Source organism: Perca flavescens, chromosome 4, assembly GCF_004354835.1.
Source record: "Perca flavescens isolate YP-PL-M2 chromosome 4, PFLA_1.0, whole genome shotgun sequence".
Taxonomy (NCBI): Eukaryota; Metazoa; Chordata; class Actinopteri; order Perciformes; family Percidae; genus Perca; species Perca flavescens.
Window position 1 is genome coordinate 37,803,963 of NC_041334.1, and position 25,299 is coordinate 37,829,261.

General features: G+C 42.2%; 1 protein-coding gene across 1 annotated transcript in view; it reads left to right on the forward strand.

The window, feature by feature from the left end:
• Window positions 1-25,299, forward strand: part of iqsec1b (IQ motif and Sec7 domain ArfGEF 1b) — a 238,265-nt gene that overhangs the window by 59,347 nt on the left and 153,619 nt on the right. The window contains 1 exon segment of the mRNA XM_028576976.1: window positions 11,959-12,066. Within this exon segment, the coding sequence (XP_028432777.1) occupies window positions 11,959-12,066 (108 nt within the window).

Sequence of the window (25,299 nt, forward strand, 5' to 3'; positions counted from 1 at the left end):
ACATGTGGTAAGACAAATATTGGTCTAACATCAACAGAAAATCTAAATATTGATTTGACCCTAGACAGGGTGTGTGTGTGTGTGTGTGTGTGTGTGTGTGTGTGTGTGTGTGTGTGTGTGTATGTGTGTGTGTGGACGTTTTGTACATATAGGCCCACAATACAGTATCCATTATGTATGTCATTTAGCCTGTGCTTAGCAGGTCTTTTCCTCTTTCGTTTTTGTTTCTTTATAGACACATACAGTACGCAAAAATTAAAAAGTTGCAATATATAATTTGCAATTGGAAATTTGAGAGGGGGAATTGCCTAAAAACCCTCCAGGGGCTTGAAAAGTGGCATTCTCCAGGCAGCGTATTACAGGAAATAATCACGTCACTGTAATCTATACACATTTTGTGTGTATCTATCAAAAGAAAATTACAAACATATCAAGAACACTGATTCATAATACATGTAAACATACACAACTTAGCAACTTTATTATCAGATGAAGGGCATACATTTAATGTGACTAGGCCAGGAGCCTTCACCAGACAACCCTTAACCTCCCCTTCCTCTTCTGGCCTCCTGCTCTCTTTTCGACCCATGGGTGAGAGATGAACCAGGCATGTTGGCTGCTTTAAAACATCAACCCACATTTGGGATGCATCCCGTTTTAAACCATTCCAGCTGTAATGTTACGCTGCAGGGAGAAATGCAGTGTTTTGTATGCTGACCTGGCATTCTGTGAGAAGGAGCATGCCAAGGTTAACTGGGCCGTAGCGGCCAGTGGTTGTGTGGCTGTTGCGATATGCACCAACATACCTATATAAGAACATTTCCCAGGGCTAACAGAGAATAAGATGCATTTAACTCTGCTCTGTTTCAGTGCTAATCAGGGTGATACAGTCAAGAACAATACTTGATAGAAACGTCTAACTTATACACTAAATGTTCTCACTACAAGGCAAAGACCTTGTTAGAGTCCCTGAGCTGCATTCATTTGCATAGAAGTGTCCCATTGCCAGACCTATCTCCACAGTGCTGTGGAGTAAGGTCTGGCTACACCACAGATACATTCTGGCATAGGAGAAAAAATGCTCTGGGTTGTTTGCATTTCTTTAAACCAATCCCAATCGAGCTAAGCTCCGGACTCAGCGACGGTGGCTCTGCAAAATAGTCTCAGGAAGGAACTTGTTTTAGTGGAACTGATAACAACCCGCCTACATTTAAGAGTACTGTCTGCTGTGATAGCGTTTTGGTACAAGTCCATATGAGTTGCGTACGGTTTTAAATGTACTATACCGAAGCTATTTGATTAAAACGAGGCTCTAGTCGGTGTTTTCCTGCATAGAGGAATTTTAGGCACCCCCCAAAGAGGTTTATGCCATCCCCCAAAGGAAAATCACCAGCACCAAAATGGTAATTGAGAGGAAAAATAGCAATTCAAATCCTTTTTGAATGTGTTTAATAGCAATTTACCAAACAACCGCATGCTTGCTGTCTTGCATAGTCGTCACCCCCCCATCTGAGTCAAGAAAAACCCTGTTAGTGTTCCAAATCTCCACAACCTTATTTGCACCATCCTCCTGTTTTATGACTGCAAACCATGTTTGGATCTCTTTTGTGGAACAGTTGGAGTAGTCCAACTGAGCAGGATTTTTTGAAAATAGGATTGGTGTTATATAACATGACCTAACCCTAGCCTGCCTTACAACCATTTCAACAGTTCACAATTGGTCAGCTGCACAAAATTCATTTCAAAGATCACCAAAAGCTGAACTCTGCACAAATGAATCCACCAATCATCACTGTTACATTCAAAATTTCACTGTTATCCAATCCAATCCACTTTATTTATATAGCACGATTTTAACAAACACAAGGTTTCCACACAAAGTTCTGCACAAAAAGATAAAACAGAATAAATAGATAACACAATACAAGCACAATAAAAAGATGAGGTACCCAATATAAAGATAAAAACATATAAAAATTAAATTAAATAAGTAGAATAAAAAAATAAATAAATAAAATGCACTGCCTGCACACAATAAAAATATCCAAGTATACACATAAGATCAATTCTCTACCTGGTGTTAAAAGCCAAAGAAAAGAGGTAGTTTTTTAGAAGAGTTTTAAAATTAGACAGACAGGAGGCCTGTCTAATGTGCAGAGGCAGTCCATTCCAAAGTTTTGGAGCTCTGAGCTTAAGCCGAGCTTTAGGCCCCATCAGGAGCAGCTGGTCAGCTGACCTGAGAGATCGGCTGGGAGTGTAGGGGTGCAGCAGCTCAGAGAGGTAAGGTGGGACAAGGCCATTCAAAGCTTTAAATGCAAATAAAAGAATTTTAAAATGAATCCTCAAATGGACAGGCAACCAGTGGAGTGAAGCTAAAATAGGTGAAATGCGCTCATACCTGCTTACTTGCTTATGAACAATGTTGTTACTAAGCCCAACGGATGTCAATTCCTAGAGTGAAAAAAAAACCTTGCCAGTGATTGTAATCCATGCAGCATTTACATTTCCTTCAAATGCAAATTAGCAGTTTATTGACGACAGAAGAATTGGCAGTTGAGACTTTGCCACAAACGGTTTTGTTCAGCGTTCCCATACAGGATGTTAGCCTATCCTTTAGGAAATGTAGGGCCAGATTGGCCCACGTTCCTGATTATGCTTATGTGTTACAAGGCCTGTGTTTGTTTTTCCATTCCTTGATCTGCTCCTAGGGGATAAGGAGATATAGGCCACGAACACACTGTGAAGTGGTCCATTGAGCCTATCAACACAAAGCCTGCGGTGGTGGTGGTGGTGGTAATGCACAGCGAAACGTGGTAAAGTTGCCCAATTGAACACAAAGCCTTCCCTGTAATGTAAATGCCAGCACTCAAAGGTGTGAAAAACTGCAATAATTAATCGCGAGGTAGTCTCCTTTTTTTTTTAAGCAAGCCCCATTACATGGCAAGAGCTGAGCAGTGGGCGTCATCAATAATGAAATCTTTGTCTTTACTACTGGAGCTTATAAATATCTCTCCCTCTAGTCTTCATTGATGTGATGCTGATGAGAGAAATGAGATGGAGAGAGTGATAGAGGATAGAGGGAGGGGCCCTGATTTCCAAAGGCCTCCCACTGGAGCAACAAAGGTTAATTGGATTCTGTCAACATAATAATGTCATGCAATGTTCAATTCTCTCTGATTACCACTTTTAAGTCATTGTTTCATTTTCTCCTTTGGAGGAAGTAATGGTTTGATCTGGTCATAATCAGTGCACGACAACTTCCAGGACTCGTTAATGCCCTGTGATTCTGTTTGTGCGAGAGCAAGGGCTCGTTGTTCCTTGAATTTTCCTGGCATAGTTGAAAAAAAAAATAGACTAATATGAAAAAGAGAAGCTTAGGATATCCAACATTAGACAAATACATCCCTCTCTTTGGTAAGTCATTCCGTGAGCAGGGTCTGGGGCATGACGCAGCCTAGTTAGGGGAAAGAGAAAGATTTGGATTTTGACATTATATATAAAGCAAAAGCGCTTAAGCCTGCTCTGTGAGAAATACGCTACACGGCAGACTCTGTGTTACATAACTGACGGAAGTACACGCTACTCATCCATCCGGAGGAAGTAAAGAGGTGAGTGTGTTTTTGTCCCTGGGATTTGTGTGAACTGAAAAAAAGTTCTCACGCTCACTAGCTTAGTGCTGTGTGTTGTAGCGTGGCGCAGACACTGCCTGTGTTCGTGTTTGTCTCTTCCTCTTCTGGAAACTGCTTTTGCAACACATTCTTACTCTAGGGCTGGGAAAAAATCGATTTGATTTAAAAATTGAGTTGGTAGGTCAAATCGATTCATATTTTCAAAAAATCAATTTTTTAGATTTTTTTTTAATCCAAATACAGTATAATACTCTCTCATCCCTTCCAATTCTAAGCTGTCCTATCAACAATAAATGCTTAAAAATGCCACACAAAAAATCTTAAAAAATAAAAATATGTACGTATAAGTCACACGCAGGACAGTTAGAGTTAGGGAAAGATTGTGGATTACAAAATGTACTGTACAGGCCAAAAGTTTGGACACACCTTCTCATTCAATGTGTTTCTTTATTTGCATGACTATTTACATTGTAGACTCTCACTGAAGGCATCAAAACTATGAATGAACACATATGGAATTATCTACTTAACAAAAAAGTGTGAAATACTGTAACTGAAAACATGTCTTATATTTAAGATTCCTCAAAGTAGCCACCCTTTGCTTTTTTTTGATAACTCTGCAAACCCTTGGTGTTCTCTCAATGAGCTTCATGAGGTAGTCACCTGAAATGGTTTTACCTTCACAGGTGTGCCTTGTCAGGGTTAATTAGTGGAATTTTTTCCCTTATTAATAAAAAAGCAAAGGGTAGCTACTTTGAGGAATCTAAAATATAAGACATGGGTTTCCTCCGGGTGCTCCGGTTTCTTCCCACCATAAAGACATGCATGCAACTAGGACTACAGTTGAAAATTAGCCGACTGGCTAACACTGGCGCATTTACAGAAATGTTGATTAATGTGCATTGTCCTAATATAAATACAAAATTTCACAAAAAGGAACATGAAAAAACAGTTAGCCACATCCAACCTACTAGTGCTGCCGGAATACTGCCGGACGTTCTTTGGCTGGATGTCCGTTACCTTCCATTTTCTTTTTGTTTTAACCTCCGGTGGATTTGTGAGGACTATGGTTAACTGCTCCTCAGATCTCTGCAGGGTAAATCCAGACAGCTAGCTAGACTATCTGTCCAATCTCAGTTTTCTGTTGCACGACTAAAACTACTTTTAAACGTACACACGTTCCACCAAAACAAGTTCCTTCCCGAGGCTATTTTGCAGAGGCGCCGGGGCTCGTACGGAGCTTAGCTCCGCCCATGATGATTGTGATTGGTTTAAAGAAATGCCAATAAATCAGAGAACGTTTTTCTCCCATCCTGGAATGCTGTGTGGACTAGCCAGACCTTCCTCCGTAGCGCTGTGGAGGAAGGTCTGGCAATGCGAGACTACTCTCAGTATTACATAACACTGCAACATTTCTCCGGCCTGTGGGTCTACAATCGAAACCTTAGCCGCGCAATGGCTAACGTTAACTGCCAAAATAATCCGTAAAACAACATGAAAGTGGCAGAACATTTCCAAGTTTGAAGTTGGGTCACAGACAGCTGCTATCAGTCCATCCTGAGCTTCAGTTTTGAAGTGAATTCAGCTGTTTGCCCATGTTGAGAAGACGCTCAAACAGTGGTACGTATCACTAAACAAACTCGTCCCGGCCTCAGAGCGTGCCAAACTAGCCGCTAGGCGAGCATTTTGCAAAGTGTGCCATAGTGACGTAAACAAATTACGGACATCCGGCTGGAATTCAAACTAGGCGTTTCAGGCTGTTGAGGAGAATGTGTTTTCTGTGGGGGGGCAACTCCCTTTGGCATGGACTTTGTGTTTTTTTTAGCTTTGCAGACCTTTTAATGCACAAAAGACTAAATCACACTAAAGGAAAAGGAAAAAACACAAAAGCATAATAGCTCGTATTTAAGCTCATTGTTATTATGAGAACTGCAAAGCAGTGGGCATTTTCTGTGTGTGTGTGTGTGTGTGTGTGTGTGTGTGTGTGTGTGTGTGTGTGTGTGTGTGTGTGTGTGTGTGTGTGTGTGTGTGTGTGTGTGTGTGTGTGTGCGTGCGTGCGTGCATGTTTTCCAGCACCATTATTAAGCTCAATTAGTCCTTGAAACCACTTTGCCAGCCCTCTGACAGTTAAGAAGTTTTGTGAGCCATAGTGTTTTGAGATTGGCATTATGTAAGCAGAGAACCTGCACTCCAGTGATAACAGGAAGCTTATAAGGCAGGCAGCGGGAATTCTCCATCCAGGACTTAACCTCCGTGGATGAGAGATTATTACTGTCAGCTCTGGGTCGCCAAAGAGCACAACCCACTTGTCCTCGGGGCACGTTTATCCAGATGGCATGCTGCTGTTAGATTTACATTTGACACAAGGTCTTCCCATCACAAGCTGCGTCACATTGCAATGAGTTCAAGGGTTTATGAGGACCTGGTTGTTAGATCATGTTTTATATTTGGGACATTAATTCATTTCAAACATATTTAGTATTTATGTTTAGCACTGCTCATTCTCGTGAATCATTCACACATAGCTACGAAAAGTAATGCACTGTAATTCCTATGTATGTATTCCTCTACTCCTCTGGACGGAAACTAACTGTTGGTTTTTGTGGTTCTATTCGACGTGAGTTTGCAAGAAGGTGGGTCCTCGTGACTTCAGCTGTCAGTCATGGCCGCAGCCGTTCCGCAACAAATTGGGACCTGGTGGGTGTTGACGGACGGCGGAGCACGAAGTCGACACGCAGCCGTTCCGCAGTTGGTGGAATTTCAGAGTAAGAATGCTGTAGACTGCCTAGGCAGGAGATCAGGGTGGATGGGCGGCTCATAAAACACAGCGCTTTCAAACCAGTGAGCGGAGTTACCTTCCCGGCGAAAACAAAAGACAAGGGCTGCTCCCTCTTAGTCGATTAGTCGACCATTTCGGTCGTTTTGGTCTTAGATTTCTTTACTCGATTAGCAATGTTTGATGCTTTTTTCATGCTGAATGAATTTATTTCCAAGAGACGTACGAGCACATCTCTGGTAAACACAAGAATTAAAGTGGTGCTTTTGCATGACTCTTTGTGGAGAAACTCAGATTTACAGATCTGTCGATTAAATCAACTAATCGATTACTCGATACAATTGAATGAGTGTTAGTCGACTTAGAATTTCTTCAATTGAGCATAGCCCTACAAAAGACTTTTACCTTTGGAAACGCATGTCCGTTCCTCAGGAGTGTTTTAACCCAAACCACAACCTTTTTCCTAAACTTAACTAGTTGTTTTGGTCCCTAAACTTATACTGTCGGCTAAACTCAACTGATCATGGACTGCCATCTGGCGGTGCCTGTACTGTATGTGCTCCCTATATAGACGTGCAGGGCTCATTCTAAGCTAACGAAAACACAACTATTCTTAGTTCCAGGTGGTTATACACTAATGAAAACATAATTATCAATATTATATTCCATTCCATGCCAATAGGTCCCCAAATACACTGTGGCCCTTTAATTAAAGTTTTTTTATTAAGTGACTGATACTTTTATTTTTGGATGTTAATATTTATATTGAAAAGAAGCTGTTTAAAAAAGTTACAATACATGATCCATGATACAATCTAAAAAATTATACAGAAATGTAATGAAAATAAAACTGATATTTAGTATATAAATCAGTGAGAGCCACTGCTTTTTAATTTACTTTGGCTACATTCATATTGCAGCTAAATATGGTTGTAACCAGAGGTTACATTGGGCCGGAGCGCACCGGAGCTCAGCTCCGTCTCCTTCAGCATCAAACATTTTGCCGGGGCTTCAGCCCCGAATGTTTTGAGTGTAGCCCTGGATGTATTTTGAAAAGTTAACTGACAAATATGAAACCGGACATCGTTTAGTGTCCACTCTTGCTGTAAAAAGCTGCGCAGCTTCAGGTTTATGGATGAGCTGTGCTGTCGACATGCTGCGACAGATGTTTCCTGTTTGTGCTGCGTGCATTTCTGCCATAAGTTTTGGGTTTCCACCTCCGATGGATGTAGAGCAGCGTGCAGACACTTCCCTGAACATCTCAAACGGGGCTCGGTGTCTGTCAGAAGGTCTGAGCTCTACCGTATCCGCAGAGATATCACGTAATGCACAGCAGACTACGGTGCAGGTAGATTATTTTCTGAAATATAGTGACTTTATTCTCGTAATAGCCTTTTTTTCACAAAATATCACAAATCTCAGAGAGCACAGATGGGATGAGTTATATTTTGAATGTGCACAAAGTTTTGGACATGAGCAGAAATCTTGCTCAAACATCTGAAATATTACAGTCCAGAGGTTTATTGATAAATTAAATGAATAATGTATCACTGAGATGATTAATTGTCATATGCACATATATGGAGGTTACTTCCCCAACAAAAAGATGCAAAAGAGGGAAGAATAAATGATGCCTAAGCTCTATGTGTGCTGACTCAGATATAATTAGAAAAGTCGATCTAAAGGAGAATAAATAGATGAAAGCAATACAGAATGCCTGAGAGCCTTACTGCAATATTTTGCATTATGTTTTTATATTTGGATTGTAATGTTTCCCTTTACATGAAGATATTTCAGGTATATTTATTCAGAAAAAGGTAGATATAGGTGCACATAAATTCACCAAAATACAGGAAATGAAATGTTTAATGCTAAAACATTATTCTGGGGGTGGACCCCCAGACCCCAACATCATAAGTCAGCAAATCTGGAAGCAAAACCTTGGCCTTTGGGTTGCCAGGCCAGTTATGATCAGACCAAATGTTGGTGCCATCGAACTAACTGGAAGCTAAAATGAACATACACTGGCTATTAACAAGCTGGGCCAGCCAATCACTGTTAAAAAGAGTGGTTTCTGATTCTCTTAAATCAACATAATTTTCCTTTTTAAAAAGAATTTTACATATTTGCCAACCAATATTTTCAAACATGTCCAATTTCATACATTTTCCAACGGTGAAATCCATTGCCTGCCTGTTAAGATTAGCCTATAAAAGGTAAAAAAAATAATAATAAAGTAATTGAATTGTAAAGTATTTCTCTTTGTTTGAATAACTAATCAACCCTACCTTACACATTAATACTGGGAAAAGAGCCCCTTTGGTGTAAAAACACATTAAGTCATTTTACGACGTGATCTTGAATGATGACCATTCCCCGTAAATAAGGGCTCCCCCTCCCTACAAAAGCCAATTTAACCACTGGTTGTAACCATTTATTGAAGTGTTGGATCTTGTTAGTAAGTTCATACAGTGTTTGATTATGAAAGTAGTCGAGCAAAACTACAATTTATTCATGCGACAATGGTGCAGATAATTACTTTAAAGTTGTTCACTAGGGAGCACTGGAACATGAAACTCTTTTTAATCCAAAAATATGATGGGGTAGTAAAAAAAAAACCCCAAAAGAAACATTATTTAGTTTTTTGGCCTGTACTATCCTCATAAATCACAAAATGTTAAACTAACTAGGGGCCTCTTGGATGGGCTGGCCAAAGTGCCACTGCCTGTTGGTCAGAGGCTCACGTATTCCTCTCCAAAATCATCATCCCTTTGAGGTTGAACCTCGTTTTTTTTCCCCCTCAAGTTCAGTCCCGTCTTGTTCTGATCTCGGGCTAATTAGAGGGATCTCTTTCATGCTCGTTTTAATGTGCCAAAGTCAGAGTCAGCACATTATCTAGTGCATTGTTTCTCAAATGGGGGTACATGTACCCCTAGGGGTACTTTGGAGGACTGCAGGGAGTACGTGAATTTTTTGCACAAATGTTAATTTAAAAATATGTCATGCATAATTCCTAAAATAATAATACTACAATAATGAATGAATTAAGTGATGGATTCTTAACATTTGAAATGTAGCATTTAAATCTTTTTGTTTAAAAAAGGTTGTTGTTTAGTGAATCTATCACTGCTGGCGCCGTATTGTACCTCTTAATATAGACTATTTTTTTTCTACCAAAAAGGTTTTGCGCTGGTCAGGGGGTACTTGGCTTAAAAAAACAATTCAAAGGGGGTACATTATTGAAAATCTTTTAAGAAACACTGATCTAGTGTCGGCTTCAGTCCTCACTGAGAGGATAGTTCAATGACAAGCTGCTTTATTTCACATTGTTTCCCCTATAATTGTACAGGCCCGGCAGGTTGGCCAGGCCAGAATTGGTCCAGGTCCATTGTGTTTTGTCAAATCATATTTAAGTTGTTTTTTGTACATATGCTGTATTTAAATGTAGCTGATTGGGTTAAATGGGCTTATGTATCGTCTCATATCGGTCGCAAGCCCCTGAATTGAATCAAATCGAAATTGTATCGTGGCAGACTTTGTGAAATCAGTAAATATTGTATTGTTGTCCTAAGAGTGAGTCCGTGAACGAGTCTGTGGTTAGTCCACGTCTGTAACAGCAGGACAGTCAAGTCAGTTGAAACGCTGTCGGTAGCCTAACGGTTACAAACGGGCTCGGTAATGAACAACACGCTAACGTGCTGACCGATTCTGTGTTTTTAGCTGTGCTGGACCAGAGAATATTCGGTTAAAAACCTTAAACTGTAAGGTTAAAACAGATGGTGATGCTGTTTTGCCCTCGTTGTTTTCCGTGAAGTTTGCTGGTAATGATGTCCTGTCCTCCATTCTCCACTTCTCCATCCCCTGGGCTCCCTGCTCATGGAATCATTTGAACTTATTTGTATAACATCTAGGGCTGGGTACTGATACCAATACCGTGACTTTGGTACCGGTTCCTAAACGATACTTTTTTCGATACCAATTATATAAAACAAAAATAAATTACATTACGGCACAAATCTTTTTATTTATTTTTCAGCTCCTACTACGTGAGCCGCGTCTCTGTGCCCGTCTCTCAGCCAATCACAGACATTATTAGATCTTGGTAGAAGCATGCTGCGTGCTGATTGGCTAACTGACGCTGATGAGATTTACTCACTAGGTATTGAAATTGAGTATTGAATGAACGAGGCATGTTTTCGAAAACCGATAATTTAGAGGCAATTCGGTCGGTGCCTAAAAAGCATTGAATTCGGCACCCAGCCCTAATAACCATGGGTCCCAAACAAAGTTGACAAAAAGCGGCCCGTCTTGCGGTCATGCGAATAATGCTTATATTCTTAGGAGCAAAGGCAAAAGTAGTGTGACGCTGTTATATCCCCACAACGCTCTTTGGGAGTAGGTTGGGGTTAATCTGTATCAACGACGTTCCACTTCTGGGACTGCTTCATTGCTTCTGCTTTCTTTGTGTTTGCGTTTCTGAGGACTATGGTTAACTGCTCCTCAGATCTCTGCAGGGTAAATCCAGACAGCTAGCTAGACTATCTGTCCAATCTGAGTTTTCTGTTGCACGACTAAAACAACTTTTGAACTTACATATTTTACACCAAAAACAAGTTCTTTGCCGAGACTATTTTGCAGAGGCACCGTGGCTCTGCCCGGTGCTCAGCGCCACCAAAAAGACGACTGTGATTGGTTTACAGGAATGCCAATAAACCAGAGCACATTTTCCTTCCATCTGGGAATGTTGTATGGACTAGCCAGACCCTCCTCCGCAGCTCTGTGGAGGAAGGTACCCAGCTCTAATGGTTGGATGGATCTACAAAGTGTCTGACTTAAAATAATTTATCGCTTTTGCGCAGTGTCGTCTGGTTTTTACGCATACCCGCTTCTTGGCATTTTCGAATCTGTTCTTATTGAGAACTGGGTTTTGGTTTCCAACCCTAGTTGTGCAACGCTGTAACTGACCTGTTAAATGATGACCACGTCTTGTTTGCCATTGCAGAGTTTCAAAGATTTGAACCCGGGAAAGGTCATTACGCTGACAAGTTAGATAACCAAAACAGTTTCTCATCTCCTTCCTCCTGTCTGGCGTTTCCTTCCTGTTCATATCTGTTCTCCACAGCCTCTGTTGTTGTCTCGCGTTACTCTCAGCCTGGTACATTACGATCATGTCCCTCATCTCTTTCTCTCGTCCTCGTCCTCCCTCTGCTCCTTACCTGGCACTGAGCTCTGTGTGCTGATTCAGCCCATTGTGATAATGCATATATGAGAGTTCCCGGCCCTGATTTAAAGGCATTAAAATGCTGCAGGCAGTGGACAAAAGTAATCTCTCTTTCTGCCAAATGCAACATTCAGCTCAGTGGGATTTAGCGTGCTAACGCCCCCCACCCTCTCTGGTTTACAGTACGGTGCCTTTCATGCTGCGTCAGAAACATCGTCTATCATCACTTGCTGTCTGATTTTGAATGAAAATATGCCACTGTGTTTTCCTGAACTGTGATGAAATATGCATTATGAACCTCTTCAATGTGCCTCTCTCTTTTTATGTTGCAGGCGGCACGCCTCATTGCCCGTAGAAGTCTCAGAGATCCCTCTAAACCTTATTGCCCCTCCATGTAGAAGAAGTTACCCCTGTCGCAAATGGAAGTCTGCATCTTTTGGGTAAATCGAAGGGTTTTTATTGAAGTCACCTTTTCACTCTGTTCATCAGCCTGACAAAACGTCTAATTTGTTGAGTGTTTCTTTGTCTGTCGAGCTTGTCCTCTTCCTCGTGAAGACTTCCACCGCCTACTGTGCACAAGCTGGTAGGTGGCCTCCTCAGCCACCAAATCCACTCAGATAGAAAATGAACAACACTCATCCCAAGCACAGACATGAAGTATAAACACAGTATGGGAACGGACTACTTTCTGGGATAGAGCTGTCAGAACACTCCCCCTGTGATGACATATCTCTTCCTTCAAATTCCCTCTGTATCGGTGACAAAAGAGTTGAAGGATATCTAGAACTATAAATCAAGGAATCTCTATGCGTGCGTGTGTGTCTCCCACAGGTGCAGTACAGCAGCGGGGGGGCGGGCAGTTTGCTGCATCCCTAAAAAGCTCATTGATTGCGGTTCACCGGCTACCAGTGTCGTCCGCCAAAAACTGATTGCTGTCTACCATACATGCAAATGATGAAATTAATTGTACACAAACACATTACATCAGGGGTGTCAAACTCATTTTAGTTCATGGGACCACATCCCGCTAATTTGATCTCAAGTGGGTCAGACCAGTACACCTCTCCAGAAGAGTTTCTTGTCAGCGTGATGTCGGCAAACGCAAGTTGCTTCTGCTGCGACAGCGTTCTTAGGCTGTTGTAGGAATAAAAATAATGTTACAGACCCGGGAGAGAACGGTAATACTCGGAGAAAAACCCCAGAATTTATAAGATTAAATTCGTAAATTTAAGGGAAATAGAACTCTGAGATTAAAGTGGTAAATTTGGAATTGGAATGAATTACTTCTCTGCAATTTTCACACTTTGCAAAGTCATCCAGAGGGCCTTATTGGACCCTTTGGTGGGCCAGTTCTGGCCCACGGGCCGTATGTTTGACACCCCTGAGTTAGATGAACGCCCAGGCTCTTTGGCTCTCCTGCACGTTTTTCTGTCGCCGCCGGTTGTGCACATTGCTCTGATCGTTCTGCACGCTGTTTAAGATCGGCTGCCCCCAGCAGGCTGAGCCCGGCTCCCTGCTCCCCCCCGCCCGGGCCGCATCGCCACCTAGACGTGTGATAGCTAGATGGAAAAAAGGCGACATGCTTAATCTCTAGATGCCCTGTGTGTGATCGAACCGCACTTATAGCTTAGATAAAGTGAAAAACTAAATACTAAACAATTACTGGGAACCGAGCAATCGGCCCCCTCCGAGCAGGCACTGCACTAGTCTTAGAAAATGAGTGACAAGCCCTGCTGCACCGCAACAACTGGGTAGATTATTGCGAGCAGTGTGTTTGCATAAAGCAACTTGCGGCACATACGGTACAGTAATGCCCTGCCTGGCTGTCAATGTCCTTTCTGTGGATGCGCTTTCCCTGGAGTTCATTACAGCGCCAGGCCCTGAGAGCTCTTCGGCAAGTGAGGGGAGATGGAGGAAGAGATGAAAACCCTGAGAGCGTTGAGCAGTGGGACGTAGGCTTCAAAAGCTTCATGGCAATTTCAAAGGGGTTTTTATTCTTGACGCCGTGCTCGTAGCGTCTATCGAGTATCCAGCACTGAGCTCGAGAGCAATGCTAAAAGCAGGTTTGTGGGGACGGGGGGGGTGGAAGAGATACAAAAATCTTGCTCTATAGGCTTTTAAAAGCCAGGGGAGGAAGAACATAGTGAAAGCCTTAATGAGTCGTGCTTGTTCACCATGTTTATTGCTTCTAATTAGCTGTGGAGATAAAGAGAGTACAAAGAACCGGTGCAAAAGACTTGTGATTACAGTGAGGTCTTGTACTGTCCCACTCCATTAGGAAGTATTTGCCAAAAGAACATGAAGAACAAGTGCACGTCAATTACAATTGCCCAGGGAGATGTGTACCGAATGACGTTTGGGCCACGCTGGAACTGACAATAGGAGGTACCGTAGTTGTGTAGATTGGATAATGAATGCAATTATGTTTAAACCCCTGAGACGCACGGAGGAAGTGACACACTGCTGCCGGTGAAATCACACTGGGAAGCAATACGCCACTGTACAAAGTGAAGCCGTTTAAGAGACACATTATTGGGCTTTTATATTTGGCAGATATAAGATTAAATGTGTAAGCAGCAGGAAAAAGGTAACAGCAAGAGATAAGAACACTCTCCACTTTTGGACTTTATAGTCGGGTAGGTGCAGATTCATGGTGATCCTGCTCTTTACTAGACATTACTACATTGCTCAGTTCACTTAAAAAAACTTTTATAGAACTTTAAGGAACAGGATTCATGGTGATTCTAGTCTCGCAATGCCAGGCCTGTCTCCCCAGCGCTGTGGAGTAAGGTCTGGCTACACCACAGATACATTCTGGGATAGGAGGGGGGAAAACCATCCTCTGGGTTGTTTGCACTTGGGTGGCACTAAGTTCCAGACACTTAAAGTAAAGTGTTTGTTGGATTGTCACTTTCGGAATGTTTCAATGTTGTCAAATTGGCACTTATCTTCTGATTTAGGCCTGGTCATGTCTTGGCTTGTAGCTCAGAAAAAACACATTTTCCCACGAGACCCAAACACCTTCCAAAGAGTCCCTGGTTGTTCAGGAAGGGATGGGCACATGGAGTTACCGTGGAAAGGAGCACCCGGAGGCCCATTAATACATCCCAGCCACCCTCCGGTATTCTTAGTTGGGGAAGGACATTTGGGAGGCATTCCTTGACAATCGGGAAGGAAACTTGGAAAGAACCACCCTCCAATTGAAAAGCTTACCAAACGTACCGATATTGGGGGAGGATAAACAAAATTAGGGAAGGCTAGACCCGGACATTTGATAAGCTTTTCAATAAGAAGTTGGTTGTATCCTGGCCCACTTGGCATGGGATTCTTCCCAAGTGGCGCAAAACTTACCTGCCTCCTCCACAGGAATGCTAAGTGCTAGCGAGTACAAGACAAGTTTTACTCCAAAAACATAACCCAAAACCAGGGCCCTAGCTGAACGTGAAAAAAATTGCTATTTTTACTGTGAGTGAGGGTCCTTTGATAAACATCACCACAGTATACTTCCCGTTGCCTGCTGGTATGATGGTGATAATTGCATCTTAACTTAGTTGCCACAGGGTTCATTCTTCTTCTGTGGTCATGTAGGTGTTGGGAGTCGCTTGCAATGGTTAAGGTGTTGGACAGAGCTGTCCTTCCTCAATCGATGTTGTTGTCCTGGATTATGTGGCAGCGGATCAAATACTGGGATGTGTTCAGATTAGAAGTCTTCGTAGGTCCGAACAAGACTTGCATATATTCATTTTTAAAACAGAGAGGCCCAATCCGAAGGGAATCCTGATCCATATATTCCCGAGAAAAATTAGAACCAATCAAAAAAGCAGTTGACACAAACACACTCTAATAGAGAGACTTTTGTTCCAATTCGGGTCCTGGGTCAGATCTTGGTTGCTCAAAACCAAGTGGACCCGTGAAGACCTCCTCAAATACCCCTGTAAAGTTAAATCCCTAAGCCAGAACTTTCTTCCTCAGCTGGAAAAGGTCTTTGTCTGACACGTTCTACAGCCATGTGTTCTTGTTAACCAACATCTGCGTTTTTCGCTCTCAGTACTAAAGTATCTATCTATCTATCTATCTATCTATCTATCTATCTATCTATCTACTGTTATTAATTTAGAAAAGCAAATAGGCTAATTTGTTACTGTTTTTCTTTGCTCTTGACTTGAAGGGAGTCAGCTTTGCATGTTTAATGAAGTCTGACCACCTCTGTGGTGTTGCCCCACGTAGTCACAACACCATCTTCTTATGCAGTTATTGGTCTTTTACAGTGACATTGTTGGTGAAATTAAATTGCCTCATCTGTTCATTCTGCTATTCTTTGGCCCTCTGCAAAACGTCTTGAGAAGTAAGAGTGTAGAATGGGGGATTAGCTGCTTATTGTTTTCCAGTCTGCATGGTTATTGATGCCTTTCTGCATATTGACAATGCATATCGCTGTGTTCCCATTATATCTGCAGGTCTCAGATATCTTTTGTATGATTGTAAAATCATCAAAAAAGATCATGAGCTCATAAGTGGGCTGTCTGCTTGTGAGTTTATTAGGATAAAGTAAGAAATACTAAGCAGTTTTTCACCTTTTTTGGGGGCTTTTTCGAGACAAAAAGCCTGCTGTCAGTCAAAGTTGCTTAATTCAGTCCACGGACTGCCTGATGCAACAAAATATTAATTTGCCCCTGGCTCACGTTGGTATTATTTTGTGCTGAGATGCATAGTGAGTGGCTGGTTTACTCAAACCACAATACCCTTGACAAATGGCTGCGCTGCTTTGCCTCTGAAATGGAATGGGAGTGGCAGTCTGTGATCAGCATGCGGGCTGTGTAGGGGCAAAGTTAGCCTCGCACCACTCAGTCGACTGTGCCTTCATTTCATCTCGGCACACTTTGATGTCGACTGGCTCACTGATGTTTCCGCCCCCTCCCAAATTGTAGCCCTACATCATTGAACTTGTCAGTGGCATATGTTTCCATTCTGTACTTTCTCTACGTCTGTTGCACCAACACTTGTCAACCCTGCATTTAAAAAAAAAAATCATTACCGGCCTGCTCTGAGATTGCATTGTAGTCATTCACAATACTTGACTTGGGATTTAGTTGTCTCTGCACCAACAGCTCCTGATTATAAAGACACTGTCTCATTTCTGTTTTGGAAGCAGCCATTGTTTTGTTTGTAATTAAAATCATGTTCAATTTTCTGCGAGGTGCTCGAGCTGAAAAAAAGTTGCTGATTGTTAGTTGCATCTGTATGATTGTTTGGGATTGTGACGCAGCATTCGGCACATTCAGCTGGATGGGATTTATAAATAACCACAATGCCTATCATTGGAGCTGGGGGAATATTTATAGATTTCCTTGAATACTCTGCCCCAGTTGCATTCATTTGAACACAAGCAGGCGTCGGCAGAAGTACATTCTCCTGCACCAGAGTGCGTGGCTTTTACTGAGCACATCTACTTTCTAGCACTGGTAAATGACATCACTTTTCTTTACCACCGTTATTTTCTTGTAACTTCCTACAGTACTTGGTTTTTGAGTCACAACGCTGTTTTCTAATCAAAGCAATGTGAAAAGGAAAACAACTCTAAAGAGGCAGCACACTGATTGTACATAGAGCCGGTCGATATGACATACACACGATTAATTGAACATTTTACGTCGATTACGATTAATTAACGGTTAGTTTGTTGTTTGTTGTTGTATCACCATAACACTAGTCTACTGTATATCGACCATGTTTCATTTCTGGGATTGTTCATGTGCCGCCAGAAATTCCGCCGGATGTCCCTCATTTTCGCCCGGATGTCCGTTACCTTCCACTTTCTCTGTGTTGGGGTTAACTGCTCCTCAGATCTCTGCAGGGTAAATCCAGACAGCTAGCTAGACTATCTGTCCAATTGGAGTTTTCTGTTGCACGACTAAAACATCCTTTGAACTTACACACGTTCCACCAAAACAAGTTCCTTTCTGAGTCTATTCTGATGAGGCACCGTGGCTCCGTCCGGCGCCTTCCAAGACGATTGTGATTGGTTTAAAGAAATTGCAATAAACCAGAGCACATTTTTCTCCCATCCCGGAATGATGTGTGGACTAGCCAGACCCTCCTCCGCAGTGCGGAGGAAGTCTACCAGAACACAGTTATCCATGTGGTAATTGGCAATCAGCAGTGTCATGTCGTCCAGCTTGTTGACAAGAGAGTGGGCGTTGGCGAGAAAGACGTTTATGCTCGCTTCTGTTTGCGTTTTCGTGCGCGCCGTCCGGGATGGAGCTAGACTCCTCGGGGGCCCGTCTGTGCCACTAAATGCAGAATCTCAGTTATATTTTTGAAGACATCGTAAAGTTTATTGCGTTTCTAACTGTAGGTGTGTACAGTTAACTTGCTGAGAGAAGGTGACTGTGAGCCGGGTACAGGGCTCCTCAACATGATAGTCCTTTCAGTGGCCGTTGCAGTTGAGTTTAGCAGACAAAAGGTAAACGAACTCCGCTCCCCTGCTTGTATAGCTAGGATTCCTTTTTTTTTCCCATCAGCATAAAATATAAAGGATATAGTTGGATATTACATAATTGCTCTGTTGCAGTCGCATCATTATCTCCCATATCCTCACTGGAACAGAAAGGCTCCTTTGTTTGGGCTCTTAAAGTCAGAGAAACTAACAAGCATCCTTGATTCCCACTAATGGGTTTGTTTGTTTTATCTCAATTATTGGCTCCTTGTCTGTTAATTTCCCTCCGCAAAAAGCTGTACTCTCCTCCTTATATGGGAGCTGGTTGATTTGTGACGTACAGGGCCCAAGCAGACTTTAGCGCTCCGGCAATGATGGGAAGAAGCACCAATTCATCACTATCACGGGCTTGCCGCCTCCAAAAGGCAGTCAATTAACTTTCCATGTGCCGTGAGAGAACGCATGAGTATGTGTGAGCTCGGCCGACAGCCCCATGGTGCAGCCTGCCGAGTGTGGACGTGTGAGGTCCAATCCTCAGCCCCACTGGGAGGCTGTGCTCACCAGCAGGAACCACGCTGGGAGTTTTTGGAGGACATTGCAGCTCCGTTAAAAGCTGGATCCACATAGATAAATGCCCAGATTATTTACACACCATGGTTCTTTCTGTGCCTACTTCTGGGGCTCTAAAATATTTAGTTTTGCAGAGAATGAAAGCTATGTTTCACAACCACACTCCACAGGACTTTTCACTCCACGCCACCATTCAGGCTGTTTTTTTATTATTATTGCGCTTCAGTATACTCTGTGAACACCAACAGATTGGCTATGCAGTGTTTGTCCTTGTGCAGATGAATGCAAAGCTTAAGGCCATGTGACCCTTGATTCTTGAACCCGCGTATCAATTGCAAAGTTTAACCATAATATTAGTGTGAAATAATTTTTTTACTGTCGCTGTTACTTAAAGTAGGCTGATAAATATCTATGGAGGGTTGCCGTTAAAAGTTTTCTGTTCACGTGAACATTTTAAAACCTGTTGTATGTTTGTGTGAATGGAGCATGTTAAAAGCAGTTGATAGAGACAGTCTTGGCTACTGGAGGAGCGGAGGAACTTCGAAAAGCCGTGATGCCGACTACAGCTCCGTTGTATTTGGTGTATTTGTTCGGTGGGTGAGTTACCCGAGAATACGGGGCTTTGAGCCGGGTACAGAGCACCGCAAGCTGCCGCCCGTTTCAGCGGACAATACGGTTAAGTTTAAGTGACAAAAAGTGAGCGTTATGCGGCGACGACAGCTAAGTTTAGGCACCAAAACGACTAGTTAAGTTTAGGAAAAAGATCATGGTTTGGATTTAAACACTCCCAAGGAACACACAATTCTGGGGTGAAAGTCCTTTGTTTTCCCCGGGAAAGCGAAATTGCTCACCGGCTTGAACGAGCTGTGTTTTATGACAGCTCTTTCAGTAACAAATAGAAAGCATTTAACAGCATTTTTCTGTGCTGATCCGAAAATTGCTCCGATCCGTCCCTCAAAACCGTGATCCGATCCGAACAGTGAGTTTTGTGAACCTTCACTGCATTACATTTAGAAGCTCCAATGAACAGAGGTTGCATATGTCTTACTGGTTGATGTGCATGAGATTTCATTCTGTTTAATGAATGCTCATGTGACCGAGGTCTTAAGTTTGGGCTCACTCATACTAGGTCCTAGCCTAGTTATAGCTCTACAACTAGGCAGAGCAACAAAGAAAGTAGTGAAGCTAGTTGATAGATTAAACTTTTGCTGTATCCGGTCGGCAAAACTCTGAACACATCTTCCTTTTTTAAGAATCATTTCAGTCCCGTTCTTTGTTCTTTTCTCAAAGAAAAGCTGAACTCCAAAAAGACCGCTGTTCCCAGCAGCAGCAGCCATAAGCCCCGCCCACCAACTCTATACACGATGTGATTGGCCTGACCAGAGTTTCGTTTTTCCAGCTCTCAAGTCAACGGAGAGTGGCTAGACCCCCCCTGGCTGCAAATTACATTTGCTGCCGCTAGGGTGCGTCTAGATTTCTAGGCTAACTAAGTCCTGCTCTTTTGTCATTTTTTCACTCACCTCAGCAGAATCCAATTTGCTGTACAGTTTAGTATCACTTCAGATCCCAACTGAAGCATTGTTCCATGGTTCAAAGTTTTACACGCTCCGATGAATAGCTCATTTGTTGATAGCCATCACTCTAACTTCACAAGCGCACTCAGAGGAGATGAAAGTGAGCGGAGAGATTGGGTTTGAGTGTGTTTTCTCCCCTGAAATGATCCTCCTGATTGTACAGATTTGTGCTGGATGGAATCAGTCCCTTTCTCGTCATCATTGTGAGCATCTTTTTTTAATTTTTTTTTTCAGTTAAGGCCACCAAGCAGCTCCAGTCCCGTCTGACCTCCTCCTCCTACCTCTCGCTCTGTCTCAGTCTCTGTCTCTGTGATGTGCAGAAGCCAATCGATCGTGAATTTGGCTCTGCCGGATAGTTTTTCTGCGCTCCTCTTGGGAGTTCTCAGCGTTGAAATAGGCTCTTTAGGCCAGAGCTTGGCATTGCTGAGAAATGTGAGGGTGTTTGCAGAGTGAGCTTCATTGCTGGCCAGCAGCAGCAGTGACATTGATCCCCCCCGATTTCTCCTCATCAGCACCGGACAGATGACATAGAAACTGCTCCACATCAAAAGAGCACGATGAAATCAAATGCTGTAATGTGTTGCTTACTAGATTTTAACAAACGCCCAGCTGGTGTTGCTGTCACAATATGTTCACCACCCACGGTGTATTAGCTGCCGCCCAGATAAGTCACTTTTGAACACATTTAAATTAATAAACCACCTAAAAAGTGTTGAAATTCTTTCTTTTGAATGCTCCAGTTTGCACCGCGTTTGTACAGTTATTGCTGTGAAGCTGGTCTCGCATTGCCAGACCAATCTCCACACTGCAAATGCATTCTGGGGTAGGAGAAAAAAAATGCTCTGGGTTGTTTGCATTTCTTTAAACCAATCGCAATCGTCTTTGGCGGCGCTAGCGGCAGTGGCTCTGCAAAATAGTCTCAGGAAGGAACTAGTTTTGGTGGAACATTTGCACCACGCAAAAAGAAAACGCCACATACAATATTAAATTAAGTTAACTGATCACACAATAAGTAACGTGGGCTATTCAAATTAGACGATACATGGTTAAATCTCATTTGCTCTTACCAGTGTATCGCTGCATGTACTTCGTCTATATTCTGGAAATGTACTTCCGTTGATCCAGGCTACCTTGAAGCTGACAATGAAGGCAATAACTAACTGAAGAGATTATTAGACGGAGGTGGTCACTTTCTTGTGTTGCTGTTTTCTGCTCTGTTTTTTACATGGGTGTTATAGAGAAAGCAATTTTCTCTCTGAAATATCCATTCATTCTTGTTTTATTTATTTAAAAGGGACCATATACAGTTTAAAACACGTCACCATTTGATCCACTGTACTAGATCATAGCTTTAAACTGCAGTCGTCCCTTGGCACGTACAATATCATACGAACCCGTTTATGAGGATTGTGTTGATTTTATATACAAAAAAGACACACAATATAAAACAACACAAAATAACAACATAAAAGAATGAACGCGTGTTAAGTAAAATCACGTTATGAAGCCCAAAAGATAGAAATTAAGTGAGTACTTGTAAGTGGAGGAGCCTCTTTGACTACTATTAACTACTACTACTATTACTACTTAAAAGAACATTTTGAGTGTTTCTTGGCAATGGTTATTCTTAAAGGTGGGTAAAGAGAACTACTCTCAGCATCAGCCCAAGTTCCGGGACTTTTCATTTCCCCGGCTGTCTGGAAGCAGTTTGTAATTTGAGATTAGGGGCCATCTGGGAGGGTACAGGGTGAAATGTAATCCCAGAGTATTCACTTACTCAGTTTCAGCACAGCTTTTGGAACAGAACAACATATTGGATTTTTCTGCAGGCATTTCTCTGTGTTATTTTCTGTGATGCTGGGGGATGGCCAGAGATTGTCCAAATGCAGTGTGGTGTTTGCTGTTGTTGAATGTGGTTAGCATCAACCACCCGAGCCCCAGTCCTTCTCTAAACATAGCGTGTAAAATTTATAGGGTCCAGCAGCACTCAATGAGCCAGCAGTCAGCAAGATATACAGAGGCAAGTTTCCTCTAATGTCTCCTTTCTTCACTCTGACTATACCCACATTGAACCTGAGAACAATATTGTTGCACTGATTAGAAGCTTTGTTTTTCTGTATAGCGGTCATTCGCTGCTAGGATTGGGTATCGAGAAACCGATTCCTACTTGAAATTGTTTCAAAAAAGTTTTCTTTATTGGAATCGTTTGGAAAATCCCCGTCAAACTGCAACCCACCTTTGAATCAAAATAAAACTCAAAGAATCGGAATCGAGAATCGATAAAAACGGAATCGAAAGGAAGAATCGGAATTGGAATCGTTAAAATCCAAATGATGCCCACTCCTATTCGCTGCATCCCTGCCAGCTCTTCCCATGAGAGGGATTAGCTGGAGATCAAGTGATCCTAAACTCTGTACTGTAGAGTTGCATGTTTTGAAGTTGATGAATGTGACCGAGTGTCTGAGATACAGCAAGTTGCCATATATGGAATAAAACTCGTAATTTGCGAAAGTATACCTATTCTAAAAACACCAACAATGAAGCAAGGAAGTCATTAAAGGAATACCTTACCCTCAAAATGACCATTTGTGTATTAACTTTTTATTATTTACTCACCGAGCCTTGCCTTGAATTCATAGAAACTTTGTCGTTGTCGCATTCCTCCACAGTGAACGGAGAATCGGTGAGTGATCAATATACAAATCAGTCATTTTGAGGGTGAAGTATTCCTTGAACTTGTTTCCACGGTGGCACCTTGTAACTGACAGCTTCAATTTCACACATTCATTAAGGTACGACTTGTCACGTTTCAGCATCAACAAATTACCATGTTAATTTGTACTCATTAGTTTAATTATTGTAATAAATCAAGACTATTGCCAAGACGACAGCTTTTGTGCCACTGGGGTGGGGTTTATTTTTCTTTTTTTCTTTTCAACTTCGCAGGCAATCATCAGCTTGTTTTCCAGCCAGAGGGCGGAACATATACGTATAAATGAACGTCCGTTACATTCGAGCTCTTGCTAAACGAGTTCACACAATGCTGATGTAGCCTTTTGCTGCCAATCTGTATTTCTCGAAGTCATTTTAGAGCTGTCAAGGTTAAAATGCATCATCAGAAAGTGGTATTCTTGTGTATTAAATGCACTTGAAAAAAAAAAAAATGACTATTGAACCCGAGCATGCTCAGTGGAAAAGTCATTGCCATGGAATCAGGCAATCAGGCAGCAGGACTAGTGTATGTGCAAATAAAAGCTTAATTGCTGCCCTCAGAGCAGCTGAAAGAAACAGCCGGCATGGAGATACATCAATGGGGAAGTTCATTAGTTAATTCAGGGTTAATTGTATTTCTGGTGCTGCTCTGCTGTTTGACAAAAGGTCATGGGCTCCACCTTTTACAACACCTATTATGTTATGCGTAGCTGCCTGCAGCAGACTCTAAGTCAAGTCTTAAGTCCATGAGTTAGAGTCCAAGTCACATCTCAAATCTCTGAGCTAGAGTCTAAAGCCTTTTTCCAACCAAGTAGTAACAGGAACGTAGTTATAGGAAAAGTCCACTTCTAAACAGTTCTACTAACTACTCTGCCCCAAAACCGGTTTCCCCATTTGCATTCACACTGGCCAAGTGGCCATAGGAACTGGCCTTTTGTTATTATAACACAGCCATCTAACCACCACTATGCAGAAAAGGGAAAAGACCCTGCCCTGAAGTAGGAGCTGAAAGAGTTACAGGAACCCAATAATCCCCAAATTGGTCCAGTCGGAACACGAACAAAAAAGGGTTCTAGCAACGTTACGTTCTAGGAACTGCAAAAATCCCTCCGGTCAGCTTAAGTCAAGTCTCAAGTCTCTGCACTAGAGTCCAAGTCAAGTCTCTCAGCTAGAGTCCAAGTCAAATCTCAAGTCTCTGTGCTAGAATCTAAGTCAAGTCACAAGTCTCTGAGCTAGAGTCCAAGTCACATCTAAAATCTCTGAACGAGAGTCCAAGTCAAGTCTCAAATCTCTGCATTAGAGTCCAAGTCAAGTCTCAAGTCTCTCAACTATAGAGTCCACATATATTGCATATATTGCACAGCAACAGCCGTTGCGGTCGACATATTTGCTGTTCATTCTCACGTGCTCAGCTGATACGTTATGTATTACGTAGGTAGGTCATAGGTTATGCAGGGAGGGGAATAACATTCAGCTCATCAGACGTTTCCTAAAAATGTAAGATTGTTCACGAGTCCCGCATCTCGTGGTCGAGTCTGAAGTCTTTTGAGGACAAGTCTCAAGTCAAGTCTCAAGTCACTATGGGTGCAATTTAAGTGCAACTCGAGTCCGAGTCCCAAACTCGAGTCCCCGTTCCGGCACTACTGAAGCCACATGAACATAAATCTCCCTCAGCTACAGTCATAGAGCTTGATCATATCTGTTGTGTTGCTTTGTGTCGAAAGTAATTAGTGATGGATTGTTTTTATCAGCGGGAGGGAAGGGTGCAATAGTTCCTGAAACAGCTTCACTCCCAACCCCACCCCCCTCACACATACACACACAGATGTACACACACGTCTCTCCTACTGACGGAAAATGCCTAGGTTCAGTACGAGCCGGCCCTAATAACAAGGGTGTGTTTCAGTGTGAAGGGCTGTTATTTTCGGACATGGGAGCAATTTAACACATCGTGGCACATTGTGAATTAAAGGTCCAATATATAATATTTATACTGTAATAAATTCAAAAATGACACCAATGCCTCATCAGATATTAAGGAAACATGTTAAACTGAAATTCTATCTTTTCTGACAACAATGCTAATTTCAGTATTTTTTCTTTTTGAAATTTACATTCCGTGACGGAATTTATGTTTATGTTTAGATCTGTGTGTTGTTATCAACGGCCCAGTTTGACAGGCAGGCCGGGTTGCCAGGTATACCTGTAAAACGTTAACCCAGCGCGCTACAGCTGTAACAGTAGTACAGCCATGAAAGCAGCAAACAAACGAACAGGCTCAACGGAGATAGATTCTGCATGACATAAAAAAAGAAAACAGCATGTTTCTATCAGTTGCGTGACCAGAGACGTAACAACCCCCTGGTAAATATTGGAGATGT